At 37.9% G+C, this 13,384-nt stretch overlaps 1 protein-coding gene across 2 annotated transcripts in view; it reads left to right on the top strand.

The window, feature by feature from the left end:
• The window catches only part of PIK3R1 (phosphoinositide-3-kinase regulatory subunit 1), a 56,647-nt gene that overhangs the window by 16,815 nt on the left and 26,448 nt on the right, over positions 1-13,384 (top strand). For both annotated transcript variants that reach the window (XM_026073753.1, XM_026073752.1), the window contains exon 2: positions 12,230-12,322. In XM_026073753.1, coding sequence (XP_025929538.1) covers positions 12,230-12,322 — 93 coding nt within the window. The remainder of the gene's footprint in view (positions 1-12,229; positions 12,323-13,384) is intronic.

Genomic DNA, 13,384 nt, shown 5'->3' with positions numbered 1-13,384 from the left:
TCCAGTTCAGGAATTTCTTAACAATGTTGTTGTTTCTGTATCTATGTCAGATCGGCCCATGTTTTAATGGCTGTAAAAATTAACCCATTTTTTCTTTCTTATAAGATTGCCTTTCAGCATTGTCCTATTTTTGTATTTCTATTGCTACATCTAGATCCCCAAGCTACTTTTTTTTTTTTTTTTTTTTTTTAAGACAAGAAAGACTTGATTTGAAGTATGTCAGCTTGCAGAATAAAGAAAGCCCTTCTGATGCTGGATTGCTGTTACCATTGTTTGCATTTTTTTTCTAGGTGACTGCTCTACACTCATTATTTTTAACTTTCTGTGTGTGTGCTTGTAAATGTTTCCCTTAATTCCCAAAAGATGAAGGAGCTGTTTTGGCTTTTATCTGTCAGCAGCTTCTGCCAGTATTTTTATGTAAATTTTCCGGATCTAAACAACTTGACTTCTCAAACACAATAGTGCACACTATCTTTTTCTTGCAGTAGTGAAGAGCTTATTCTTCTCTTCTAGATTGCTTGCCTGTAGATACTTTGAGAGTGATGTGATTTTTTTTCCCCCCACTTATTCTGTCCTTAGCAAAAAGGTGACAAAATAAAGTACTCTTGCAGAGCAAAGCAACATACTCTCCCAAAGTTGTGTGTGTTAAGATTATTGAATAAAAAGAGTACACTTTAAAAGCTACTTTTCAAGCAGAGTCAATATCAGAACCTCGTGATGGCTTTGCATAAGGAAGAGCATCGTGGTAGTTAGAGAAGGAAACAGCAATAAGGAATGAAGGTCCTTTTCAGGTGGGGCCGGTCATAAGGAGAGAGTTCCAGAGTCCCCAGTCTCTTCCAGCAAATGCCCATCCAGCAGTCGTATTTCTGTTATAAAGAGTGGATGCTGCTGGAGCACCATTGCTAACCATCATTGTGGCTATGTGGAATGGGGATTGAGATTAGTCATCTTGGTAGGTTAGTGCCAGACCATACAGAAGAGAATATGTCAATGTTTTTTTAGATAAAGTAGCACCCTCTCCCACTGAAACATAGCAAGTGATAATCGAGCCTTTGCACCCTTTACCAGTTTCAGTTTATTGCCCATTTTGTAGAGGAAACTGCACTATTCTGATCTTGAGTTGACAAAACTACAACCATCAATTGCAAGGTCCGCATGAGGAGGCAAGGTCTTGAACTTCTACCAGAATGTAGATCGTCAAAAGTTGGCTGAGTGAGTGTCTAAAAAAAAAAAAAGCTGGTTGTCTAACAAAGTACCAAACAAAGCAACAAGTACCAAATGGTTACCTAGCAGCAGGGGTATTTATTCAGTAAAAGGACTACTTTTTCTAACATATGTTCATTAGTAGCCTGTCTATTGAGCCGAGCCAACAAAGCTTGGGTCAGAGGTCTGAAAACGCCAGCATGGGAACTTGCTACATCTGTGAACTGATGGAGGTCCTTGAAGTCATCTCACCATGGCATTCTCCACAGCTTTGCCCAGAAAAGGTAGAATATGCTAATGGCTGGACAGATCCAAAATTTTCAAGTGCTTATTGAGATGGACCTCAGCATTGCTTCCTTTAAAAGATAGGCAGCTGTCTCTCTCTTAAGAGTGACGGAGGTTTCCGGAAACAAAAGACTATGTATTTTCTCAGTTGCCCGGAAGAACTGGAGAACAAATTATGGAACAAAGTGCTCTTGCATGAGAAACTGGGTTGAAGAAGAGATAATACAGGGATAGGTTGGAGGAATTTAAGCATCCAGATTTGAAGAGTAAAGTGAATAGAAGAATATGAATTTGCCAGAAGACCATATGTCCTTTGACAGATTGAGTAAAGCTGAAGGTAAAAAATACCTCAACTACTTAACTGTCCCTTGAGAGCACTGGACTTTGTGTGTTGATTGAAGCAGAGTAACTTGGTGGGAAAAATGCTATATCATAATGTGGAAAGAGGTGAAAGAACTGACATTACACATGCAACCTTAGTTTTTAGTTGTCTTAAACTTTGAGTACTTGACATTGCAATCTTAATATTCTTTTACTGTAGTTCTGTTTGTCTGTGTAGTATTCCATGCATCAGACAGAGGGAGCATTACTGCTTATTTCTTGAAGAGTGACTGTAGTAAAATGCCATGTAAATGTATTAACAGTTTACATAATCTGTTTAAAATAAAGTACACTTTTACTAGAGTTTTACTATTCATTTTTTAAAAAGGAATCTAGAGTGCAGAAGCAGTATTAGAGTATCATGGCTTTAATATTGTAGGGAAAGATGAGGTAAAGTTTGTGGAAAGGTTAATAGAGCAACTGGTATCAATTCTAAGAGATTGCTTAGTTAATCATAAGACCAAATAAGGGAGGCGTTGTTTGTACAGAACCTATTGCAAGTTTGTTTGAGTCTGATAAGGGTTTCTAGGTACTACTACTGCAATCTGGATATTTAATGACAGTACTAACCCTGAAAGTTGCACAGGGAACCTGTTAAGTAGGTCACAAGATGCAGCTGTCATTAGAACATGCCATTTGTCCTCACACCTACACTATCCACAGTACACTCGAATATTCAGTGTAATATATTTTCCTTCTTCACATCGTTTATGGTTTCATGCAAGACCGCTGCCAGAAGCTGGAATGTTAAGTCAGAGCCTTTCTTCTGCAGCAAACTTTTTCAGTGCCAGTTAGTATCTGTGAGGGGAACTGGGTAGAATTACTGAAACCTTTTCAGAGCTCAGCTTGTTTCTAACTGTGGAGCTGCCATCCAGGAGGAGGAGGGAATAATATGCACAAGCCTCATTTGGCAAAAAAAGGCAATGTTTTGCAATTTACTGGGTCCAGCTCCTTGGTTGTCCCTGTCCCTTCCCTTCCTTACCACCACCTCAGCCATCTTATCCTGGCTCATGGGGGATGCTGTAACTGGGTACCTACGCCACGTTTTTACTGTAATCTGCTAATATCTCTCTGATTGAAAAGTGCTAGCTGGGAACCTGCAGACATCAACAGGAACTGAAGAGCAGATGTCAGCTTTTAAAATGTTTTCTTTCTCTGCCCTCAGAATCACACTCTGAGGACCACACCTGCTTGCTCGGTTTAGAGATGTTAACCTGATTTTCTGTTTAAACAAATGCAAATTAGGAGTTGTGAGAATCTGCAGGAGCGCAGCGGATAGCAAGAGTCAGTCAGGGCTTAGGGTGAGCTGTGAGAAATGAAGTTTGGATCAGCCTCCGAGCCCGTGAGATGTGTGGGAGCTCTGTAAGCCCTGCGGGGTCGCAGCCCGTGGCTGGAGGCAAGGTGCGGCTCCCGCGCGGAGCCCCGCTGGTGACATGCTCGTGCCTGCCTGCTCTGGCTCCACATCTGGCCGTGCCTGTCCTGTGCAAGCTCCTCGTCCCCTCAGCTCGGCTTCCTGGGTGCCCTCCTCTACTTAGAGGCAGGAAGGCAGCTTTCAGTTTCTTCTTTTCTTTTTCTTATGGTACTATTTCGGCTTATCTCACAACTCTTTGACAAAACAGTTGAATAAACAAGAGCTCTTCTCTTCTCTTCCTTGATTTTTTCCCCTCTTTTTTTTGCAGAACAGTTTAAGTTAAACATTATGTGTGGCATTAGAATGCTTGCAGGAATATATTGTATTTAGTTAATATTTTTTTCATAAGCCTTGCAGTTTTTCCCCAGCATAGGGTTTCTTCTTTCTCTGATTATGTTGGTTGCATGCATTCTGTAAGAAATACCAATTGGAAATAGTTGCAGCCATTTCAAATCCTAAGTTCAGTTATAGTTTCAAAAAGGAGTATTACAAAAGCTCACCCATAGAGGGAAGCAGAATACTGTCATTACAACAGGCTTTTTAACTGTGGATTGCTTTTTAAAAATTATCTGTGCTTCAACTGATGCCAACAAAAACCATCTGTTGTCTTATTTATAGCTCCTGTTTCTAAGAAGTATATTCTGTAGCGCATGAGAAAAGTGCCTGACAGCTCATAATTCATAAAGTTACTGAGGTTTAATCTGTTAGAATATTATGTACAGAATTCCACCCCAGTACAGGCTGTATCACTTCCCTTCCACAGATGATAGAAACAGGGCTTTATGAAACATTAAATTAGTAAGTGTGAAATGTGATTAGCAGACACTATTAGAAGTATTAAACTGTAATGAAGGAATATATTATTCKACAGTGCTGCTGTTGATTGGGTGGTTTCATACCAAATAAATCTGTCTTATTTTGCTGCACATTTGTGCAGCTAAACTTTCCTCAAGTCAGACACATGCTTTTTTTTTTTTCTTTCTCTCCAAACTTTCATTTGTTTTGTTTTAGAATAATTTTTTTGATGCTTAATGCAGGTCTATGACAAACATTCTTTTTTGTATCAGAGAAAGGTAAAGAAAACCTAGATTTCTTTCTGAAGAATCAATACATTACAAAATGCAACTTTCAATATCGGATCAGAGCTTTCTGCTTTTTATTGTTTATAGATTATTCTCTCATATTAATCTATATTTGCCTTGGGTTGTTTCTCCTTCATTCATAGTTGCCCCTTACTCTCCTTAGCCCTTAAATGCAGCTGGTTCAAGGTTATATGTGGGGATGAGAGGGGGATTCTTTCTCACACCACCACCCCCAACTTCCCACATAATCACCGTACACATGATATTTTATCAATCAGATCATTCCTTGCATATTTGTGCTGATAACCTTGGCAAGTATCTAGGCAAAGTATTTGACTTGTCTCACAGCATTAATTTATACAGGTGACTATGTCTTTTTCCACATATGTAGCCAAGATAAAATGAAGTAACATTCAGATTTTATTCCAACCTTCCTAGGTTCTGTGGGTTGGACTATAAATGGCCCAATCATAAGAAACATGTATTTGTCCTCTGGGAACAATGACTGCATAGCCTTATTCTGTTAAGTATCAAATATATTGTAACAATTTGCATATACTTTTTAAATTTTCTACAAAAAATTAATTTGAGATGCTTTTTCAACCTTATAATTGATGTTGTAAGTACCTACCTCACACATGGGATTCTGCAAATGCTCACTTTGCATTTTGGCCAGTATGTTGTGAATTGATTGAGTTCAGAAGGTTATGTTAATAAGGATTCCCCTCTTCCTGCAGTCATGATCTTTTGTAATAAGCCCCTTCAAAAAATTCTTATCATTCTGTATTACTGGTATAGGACCACAGCAGAAATATGAATGCTTTAAAAAGCTATTTAAAGTCCAGAAACACATTAACAGAGTACTGTTTATCCATGAGAGTTAATTGGTATCATTGAGATTCCCTAAGAAAAGTGTTGTGCTTTATTCAGATGTTTCTCCATTGCAGACAAAGGAAAAAGAGGACTGACAGTTTGATATGATAAATTATTTTTCCAGTACAGAGCTGTATTTCCTGCTGTGGCTAAAATCCTCGGCATACCATTAAAACTGAACATCTGAATGAAGTTGTCACTTTGTCCTCCAGCTCATAATGAAAACCTACTGATCAATGGAAGAAATAAACTGGGCTTGCTGCATGTTATTGAAGAATCTTCTGATGGGAATTTAGAATTAGCTGTATTTCCATCAAGCCTCCCAATTGTACTCTAGTCATGTAAGGTCACCAGCAGATGTTATTTCTCCATTCCTTTTCATAGCTTTGGGATCATTCATATCCCAATAAATCTTGACCTGCAGACATTTCTCTGCCTAAATAAAAAGTGGGCTTCTTGTGAGCCCAAAGGCTGATAGCTTTGGTGGGCCAGACCATTTCTTTATCTAGCGCTGGGGTATTCTTCTCTCTTCATTTCTCCCTGATCTAGTCTCCTTTTGCTGCCAAGGCTTCTGTGGTATTCTGAGTCCACAGTCTGTCTGATTGACAACATCTGATAAAAATAAAAGACAAGTAATAGTAGACAAGCCTATTAAGCCATTTGTAATGAATGTGTCAAATTCACTGAAGCTTAAACCTCCATTTCATATTTTTCCATGATTAGTGTTGCTTTTTACAATATTGCTAATGAAACAAATACTGGAGAAGGTGGTTGAGCCCTGAACAGCTCTTCTTCCTGCTGGTTTAGTGATGGATTCTGCCTCTAGGAGAACTTAACTATAGCCCAAATCAAATCTTCTGGGTCAAGAGGGGCATAAGGAGAAGTCTTTTTCTCCTTGAGCAGTTGTGCATAATTTTACTGGCAATTGCAGAGCTTGATTGATCTGTGACACACAGTGACATTAACTTTTTCTTCACTCTCACCTTCTTGTCTTTCATCCTTGCCCAATTAAAACGCATTGCTAAAAGCAGCTGGGCAGTTCTAAATATTTCATTTGTTTATTCTTTTGGTAAATGTTATGAAGTGCTCTAAAATTGCTAAAGCCAAGGCATAGTTATGGTCCTCAAATCTCAGAATGAACTTTTCTCAGGTATTTATTTGTAATACCAGACCCATCTTTTTTCTGTCTTAGTCTGGCATTGAACCCAAAGCTTAGATCTTTATGGAAGCTTTCTCTTGAATCCTGATAAAATGTAAAGTTTTTATCTAGTCTATAAGAACTAAGGAAGGCTACAGTTCACTACTAGCAACAATACCAGCTGCTTTTTTACAAATACCAAGATGATTTGAGCTGTTTGTTTAGGACTGGTGGTTTTTTTCTGTTTTATAATATTTTACTGAAAGTTTCTGCAGAAAATTGTTCCTTCCTAAGAATATAAAGAAACATATAATGGAATCTGAAATGCCCTCTCAATTAAAGTTACAAACTTTGTGTCAGTAAGGGTTTTTTCATTCTTTTATTATGGTCTGCGAAATTCCTGTGGCCCTTCTTTCCCAGCTGACAAAAGCAGATGTGAGGGGGCAGTGAAGGTTTGGGCTCTGCATCTGGAGCAGTCACCACCTGACAGCCTCTGATAAACGTTGAGCCTCCTCTCTCACGCTTGTGGAGGAACCTCCTGGTGATTTCCTGTGTTAAGGAATCTGAACTCTTGTTTATACAGACACTGCTTTTGATGTTTCTCCATGTAGTCTTCTTCAATACTGCTGTCTCTCTGTTTTGGGGATTCCTAACAGTAAGCCACTATGAGTACACTGATTGCCTCGACTCCAACCACTGCCTGAAAGGCTGTGCAGGAATGCAAAACTGTCCTTATTTCCAGTGTGCATCTCCACTTGAACTTGACATTAGATACTCACAAGTGATTAAATTCAGCCATTATGGGTTCTCATTTAAATTCAGTATCTACTTCAGGGAAGATGGATGATAATAGCAAAAGATTTTTTGAATTGTTTTTCCCCTTCCCAGTACAATGCATAACTACTTGTTTTCTGAAATAACAGCATTTGAAGCAAGAAGAAAAGGTCCTCTGTTTCCYAGGATTTTCAATAATAAGCTTAGAGGTTGAATTCTATGGAGAATCTGCCATTGTCCACACCTTGTCTTTCGTTACGCTGCTGCTGATGCCACAGCAAAAGTACCATAGGCTTGTTTCTTCACAGTTTTGTTAGCTGAACGTGTTGGAGGCATTGTCACAACTTGCCTGACAATGACAGTTACTGTTGCCTTGTTCTTCTGTGTTAACTAATATGTTTATGTTTGTTATATAGTTAATTTCAGTGTTGGTCAAACCATTCATGTTTGAATGTGTTGTATGACTTTCATACAAGGATATGTGCAAATCTATGAAGGCATAAGTCGCTGTGTTAGTTGATACAGTTGCATACATAAAGAGCATATCTGCATGCACATAAGCTAATTACAAACTTCGTAAGACCTGCCCTCTCAAATATTAGCCTTTTATGCACAGCTGCATTGTTATTGATTGCAATATGTATGCATAAACTTAAATGCCCATTTCTTGAAAAAGGTGAAGAACATGCATGGAGATCTTGATTCAGAACTAAATTTGAGTAATGTTAGTATATAGTTGCTCTGAAAATATTTAGAAATTGAATTCTTTTCCATGGTGTGTGTTGTTACATTTTAAATTATATCCTTTTTTATATACTCATTTTCATTCTTCTTCCAGCAGTAATGAAAGATTTGGCTCAGAAACTTTGGAAGCCAAATTCCAGCTTTAAATTTCCATTTGTCGTTGCCAGGTACTAACTCCAAAATATCTCTTTTTACTGAGAACCCTTCCAAAAGGTGCAGCTGTGTGCTGGTTTCATCTTGCACTTTGTAGCTGTGTTGGCAACCCTTAAACGTAAGGTATGCTCTCATCTCCCACACATTGCCATTGCCTTAACGCTGTTCAGGCCTGTCTGTATGAGGGAAAGTGAAGAGCTTGCAGATTGGAGAAACCCTGACTTGTGGTTCATCTCATTGGTTCTCACTGTGGCAAGGTAAAAATAGAGCTAGTGGAAAATGCAGCTTTTATAATGTGTCATCAGAAGCTTCCTTACTATCTGGAGACCTATTCCCAGACTTGTGACTAGAAAGAAGACACAGAAACTGTATGACAGCTTTTCAGACCCTTAATCATTTGGAAACCGTGGGATTTCCAAAAAATTGCAGGATTTCTTTGGGGGTGGGAAAATGATTACTTTAAGTGAAAAACTGATACTGGATTGTAGCAAAGGGATCTCCAAAGTTGCTCAGATTCTTAAGAGTGGATTTGATTCTCCAAACCTCTGTGCTGTGCTACAGCATGCTTCAAAGCAAAAGATACTTGTGAAATCAGGTACTAAATGCAGGCTGCATGTGGGATTTTATTCTCTTTCCTTTTACTAAAGGCGACATATACAAAAGGTTTTTCTTTCCTTCTGTAAATCTCTTACTATGCATGCTGGGTTTTCCTTCAGAACATCTAATCTAGAATCAGGACTTTCTTTAAGGATATCTTGTATTCTGGCTCCAGAAGTCAAACTGTTTTTTTTTTTTCCAAACTTAGCTTTAGTTTTCTTCTATTTAGCCTCTGCCATTTCCTGTCAGCATTTTGAAAATGAAGGGCACTGTTCTCAATTTTGACTGACTTCTGTGTAAATGTTATAAACTGGCTTCAGTTCTACGAGTGCTCTTAAGTCTTTATTTTGGCAGATGTGTGTTTCCTGAGGCCTTTCAACTTTAAGTGACCATCATTTTCTATTTTGTACAAAAGGTGGAAAGTTTAAAGTACAAATGGCACTATGATACTATGGATATTTTATATAGGAAATGACAGTAATGAATAGGCAATCCTAAAATAGGTGGGAGGTTAAGTAATTTTAATTTGTTAACGGCATCTCCTAAGTGCTTTTGAAGTGAACATTTTTTCTTCAATATTGTTGAGCACTGTAATTAGATTTCTTAGTTGTATTGTTCTTTGATTACTGTGTTGAAGGTAAGTATAGGTTTTGTTATTGCCACTGTGTGTGTGTGTCTGTGTGTATCGTTTTGCTATAGAACTACTACTCACTAGTATGCTTAGTATTAAAAGGCAGGTGAGTATCCTGAGGTTTTAGTCAAATTCATAAGTATTTTATGGTTTACATATTTACAAAACAGACTTTCATTTTTTCAAAGGCTCTGTTCATATCTAAAAGTTCACTAGTTTCTCTGGTAGATGGAAATTGCCTGCAGAACTCCTCTAAACTCCCAGAATTTTAATATTTTTCCAGTTATATATTTTAGGGTAGGAGAGAAGCATAGGAAGTCTTTCATTTTAACCAGTCTGAGGTTTGTTCTACATTCGCATGGTCGGTTGACTTCCCTCCTCTATCTATTTCTCCTTCTTCTCTCCCTTCTTTCCTCAGTGTCAGTTTAGACTCTTAGTTGCACGCTGCCTCTCTGCAATTGAGATGAGCATCTTTGTTCAGAGATGATGCAGTTTCATCACTGCTACTTAAGGGGAGAAGAGCACTTCATGTAACTGGCTACCTTAGGACCAGAAAATTATTTTCAGAGGTAAAATATGTAAACTCTGTTCTTGAAACCTACTCTTCCTTTGCTACCACGTGAGGGATACATCTTATGCCCTTATCTTTCTATGAGTATTTTCATAACATACCCTTTGTTATGACTCTGATTTGATCTCTGATTTGATTCTTTCAATGGATTTGGCATTATCATAAGAGAGATTCATAGTTTGGGGTCAAAAGGAACTATTTGACCTGAATATTACAGATCGAATAGTCTGTGTTTCAGCATGTCTCAGCAGGGGCTGGACTACAGAGTCTTGCATTTGAACCCAGCTTGTGTTTGGTAAAGCAGAAATGGATATGAAGAGATTAAAAAAAAAATCTGTTCCTTCCGTAGGTAGTTTGTTCTGCATTATTAACTATATTTGGACTTCGGCTGGTTGGCTAGATCTTCATCTATTTAACACGTGCTTTTAAGCACATATTTAAGTTTCAATCAAAATGTTACACTGAGTCAAATATCTGTCAAAACTTCAGAGTTTATTATGATTACTCATTTGCATTTTTCAGCTAACTATAATCCCATCAAGGAAGGAAGTAGTGTGTTTTTTAACAGGACCTATCCTCTGTGAACCTATGCAGACAATCCCTAGTTACAGTGCTGTCTTTTACTGCTTTATCATATGAGTTATCATATCAGGTTTTCTGGTATTTTGTCCAGTACTGATATTATAACTAGTGTGTAGTCATCAGGGTCATCTTATTTGTCCTTTTGCAGTGCAGATATTGATCTCCTGTAATTGCTCTGATTTTCCATGATTCATTAAAAAGTAACACCAATAGGCCAGAAATCTCTGTAGGCAAATCTTTTGGGACTCCTGCATGCTCATTTTCTGGGCCTCCTAAGTTAAACTTTTATGACTAACAGACATTTTTCTAATGTCCTTCTTAGTTATGAATGGACTGGAAAGTATTTCATCATTATCATACCATCATTCTGCTTCTTTTTGCAAGGCACATGTCTCAATGTCCAGTGTGTTCCACTTCCATTATTAGTTCCTAAATAATCATCTTTTATTATCTTTAACTTTTCAATTTTGTGCACTTCCAAACCTCTTCTGTACTTTCTTTGCTATCTTTCCCATTTTTAAGTTGTTTGCATTTTTAAAAAGATGTCTAATTGCTGCCTTCGAAATAGGGTGAATTCTCAGCCAAAATTTTTTCTCACTTGCAGTATGTTTAATTTTCTGCCTATCTAAAAGTTTTTCATTAAAAACTCTCTTATGTCTATTTGTATTTTGCTCTTTTTTCCTCTTAGTTATGCTCATGATTTTGTTCAGTTTCAGTCATCTAGAAATACAGTGTGTGCATATGCATGTATGTTTGTGTACATATGCATGCATGCACATTTATGCATGTATGTTTAAGAATGCTCTCTATTTGTGCATGATGAATTTAATCAGGCAAAGATCACCATCCCCTAGGCAACTGGCAACTTCTACTTCAATGATTAAGCTATGTTTATCAATCATAATCCATCAAAGTATGCCAGATGTTTCTGGCAGCTGTTTAATAAGAATATATTTATGTGAATGCTCTTGCTTTCCAAGAATTAAATAGGACTGATCTAAAGCTTCAAAATAATTATTTTGCCAGGAATAGTGCATTTAGAGATATATCATCCCTCATATCAAAAAGCCAGAACATTCCTCTATACAGTTTGTTCTTTCATTGAAGAAATTGCATCGTGTGAAAACTGACTTTGTACAAAATCAGTACACAGGTTTGTCTGAAGCTGCAGGATGCTCTTTCAGAACATCCTCCTATTTATTCTTCACTGATCATTGTACAAAACAAATTTCTTGCTTCAAGAAAAATATGTTGTTAATACTGTTAAGATTGAAAAATGAAAACAAACTGAAGTTATCACTGAGCTTTTGTATGAGTATTAATACTTGTTTCAACTGCTCTTTCAGGCCTTTGTAAATTTGTTTCACACAGGGCATCAGCAGCTTCCAGATGGTGATGCATTTAACTCCCTTATCTGGTGCCCGCTGGATGTAAATCTTTCAGGACCAAAAAACTATTTTTATCTTCCTTGCATTGTATTTCTGTTTTTTTCTATAGATTGCAAACTTTTATTGTATTTTCTTTTCTCTGGTAATATTAAGGGTGATTCTAGGAGTGATTTAGATAGCTAAAGGAAGATACCATAAAAATGCAATTGTCATCATTTTTATTCAGCTTTTGATTAGTTGTGTAGTGTTCTCATTTAGGCTTGACCAGTGGGATGTTTGCACTGTCTTTTACGGCTGATAAAATGAATTTGTTCAGTGCTTAAAAATTAACTGGTTGCATTATGTGTCATGGCTTTCATAAGCGGAAATCACTTTCAACTGTAGCTTGGCTTATTTTTCTTATTTTTCTTTTACAGGTTTTTCACTTCCAGATCTTACAGAGCAGTTTTCACCTCCTGATGTTGCTCCTCCAATCCTTATCAAGATAGTGGAGACAATTGAAAAGAAAGGTAGGTTGAAGAGTGGCCTAACAAGGTTTTTGTTACTTGTGTTAGCCAAGATGGCAATCAGATTTAGAGTTGGTATCTCCCCTTCCTCGAGCTGCTCATGCATCACATTACTCAACTGGTATGAAAATAATCTAATGTAAGGGTTATTGTGTTGGTTTCCTCTCAACAGAGGCTACTTGTATTTTAGGAGCCATAACAAAGCTTACCCCAAATGACATTTAGTAACTTAACTAATGTAAGCATTACTGAAAATGATTGGGGGGGAGGTGGTTTTGCTTTGTTTTTTTCCAATAGATGAACATCTCAAGTTGCTCATGAGAACAGCATCATAACATTGAAATGGATACAAGGCTAAACAAGTAATGTGTTGCCCCAAAGCAGAAAAAAAACTTAAGTATGGAAAAGTTACAAGGTTTTTATATTTCAGGAGTGAATTCTTTATAGCTGTTGTCTGCTGGGCCAGCCAGTGTTAGTTGCATGGTTCTTGACTCTTCTGCTTTCCCCTGCTCATGCCTCTCCATCCTTTTGAGGACCTCCCTTTTCTACTACTGTGCCCTGTCCCTTTTGCCCTTTATCTCTTATCTTGGCTTCTCCTCTGACAGGCAGTCCTCCTATGGTAAGGAGCTGCCCACAGGGTCCTGCTCGTTCAGTGGCCTTACAGCCTGGGAGTGAGAGGGAAAGCGGTACTCTGATCTGATTCAGACTGCTGTCCTTGGGACACAGGACCTCACATAGCACTGTGACTCTTTAAGAGAGTGCAAACTCTTATCAAATGAGTAGGAGCTTGCTAATGTCAATGAGAGGGGCCAGTGTTTAGCTTGCATAAGCAATTACGGCTTCCAGGAAAGCCCACTGATAGTGTTAAATCATTGGTGTTCTGGATCCCTGGCTATGCTCTCTCTCCGTGTGTCTTGTGTGTTTTCTCTGCAGCAGGGGAGTTGTAAAAGATGCCTTTTGCATAGGACATGAAAAAGTTGTATTGATGTCTATTATTCAGGTGGATTCTCAGACATATTATGTGACATATGCAGACACAATGATGTGACACACACCCTGCATACA

Source organism: Apteryx rowi, unplaced genomic scaffold (genome assembly GCF_003343035.1).
Source record: "Apteryx rowi isolate R43461 unplaced genomic scaffold, aptRow1 scaffold_377, whole genome shotgun sequence".
NCBI lineage: Eukaryota > Metazoa > Chordata > Aves > Apterygiformes > Apterygidae > Apteryx > Apteryx rowi.
Note: the sequence above shows the minus strand (reverse complement) of the source record. Positions and strands in the feature narration are given on the sequence as shown.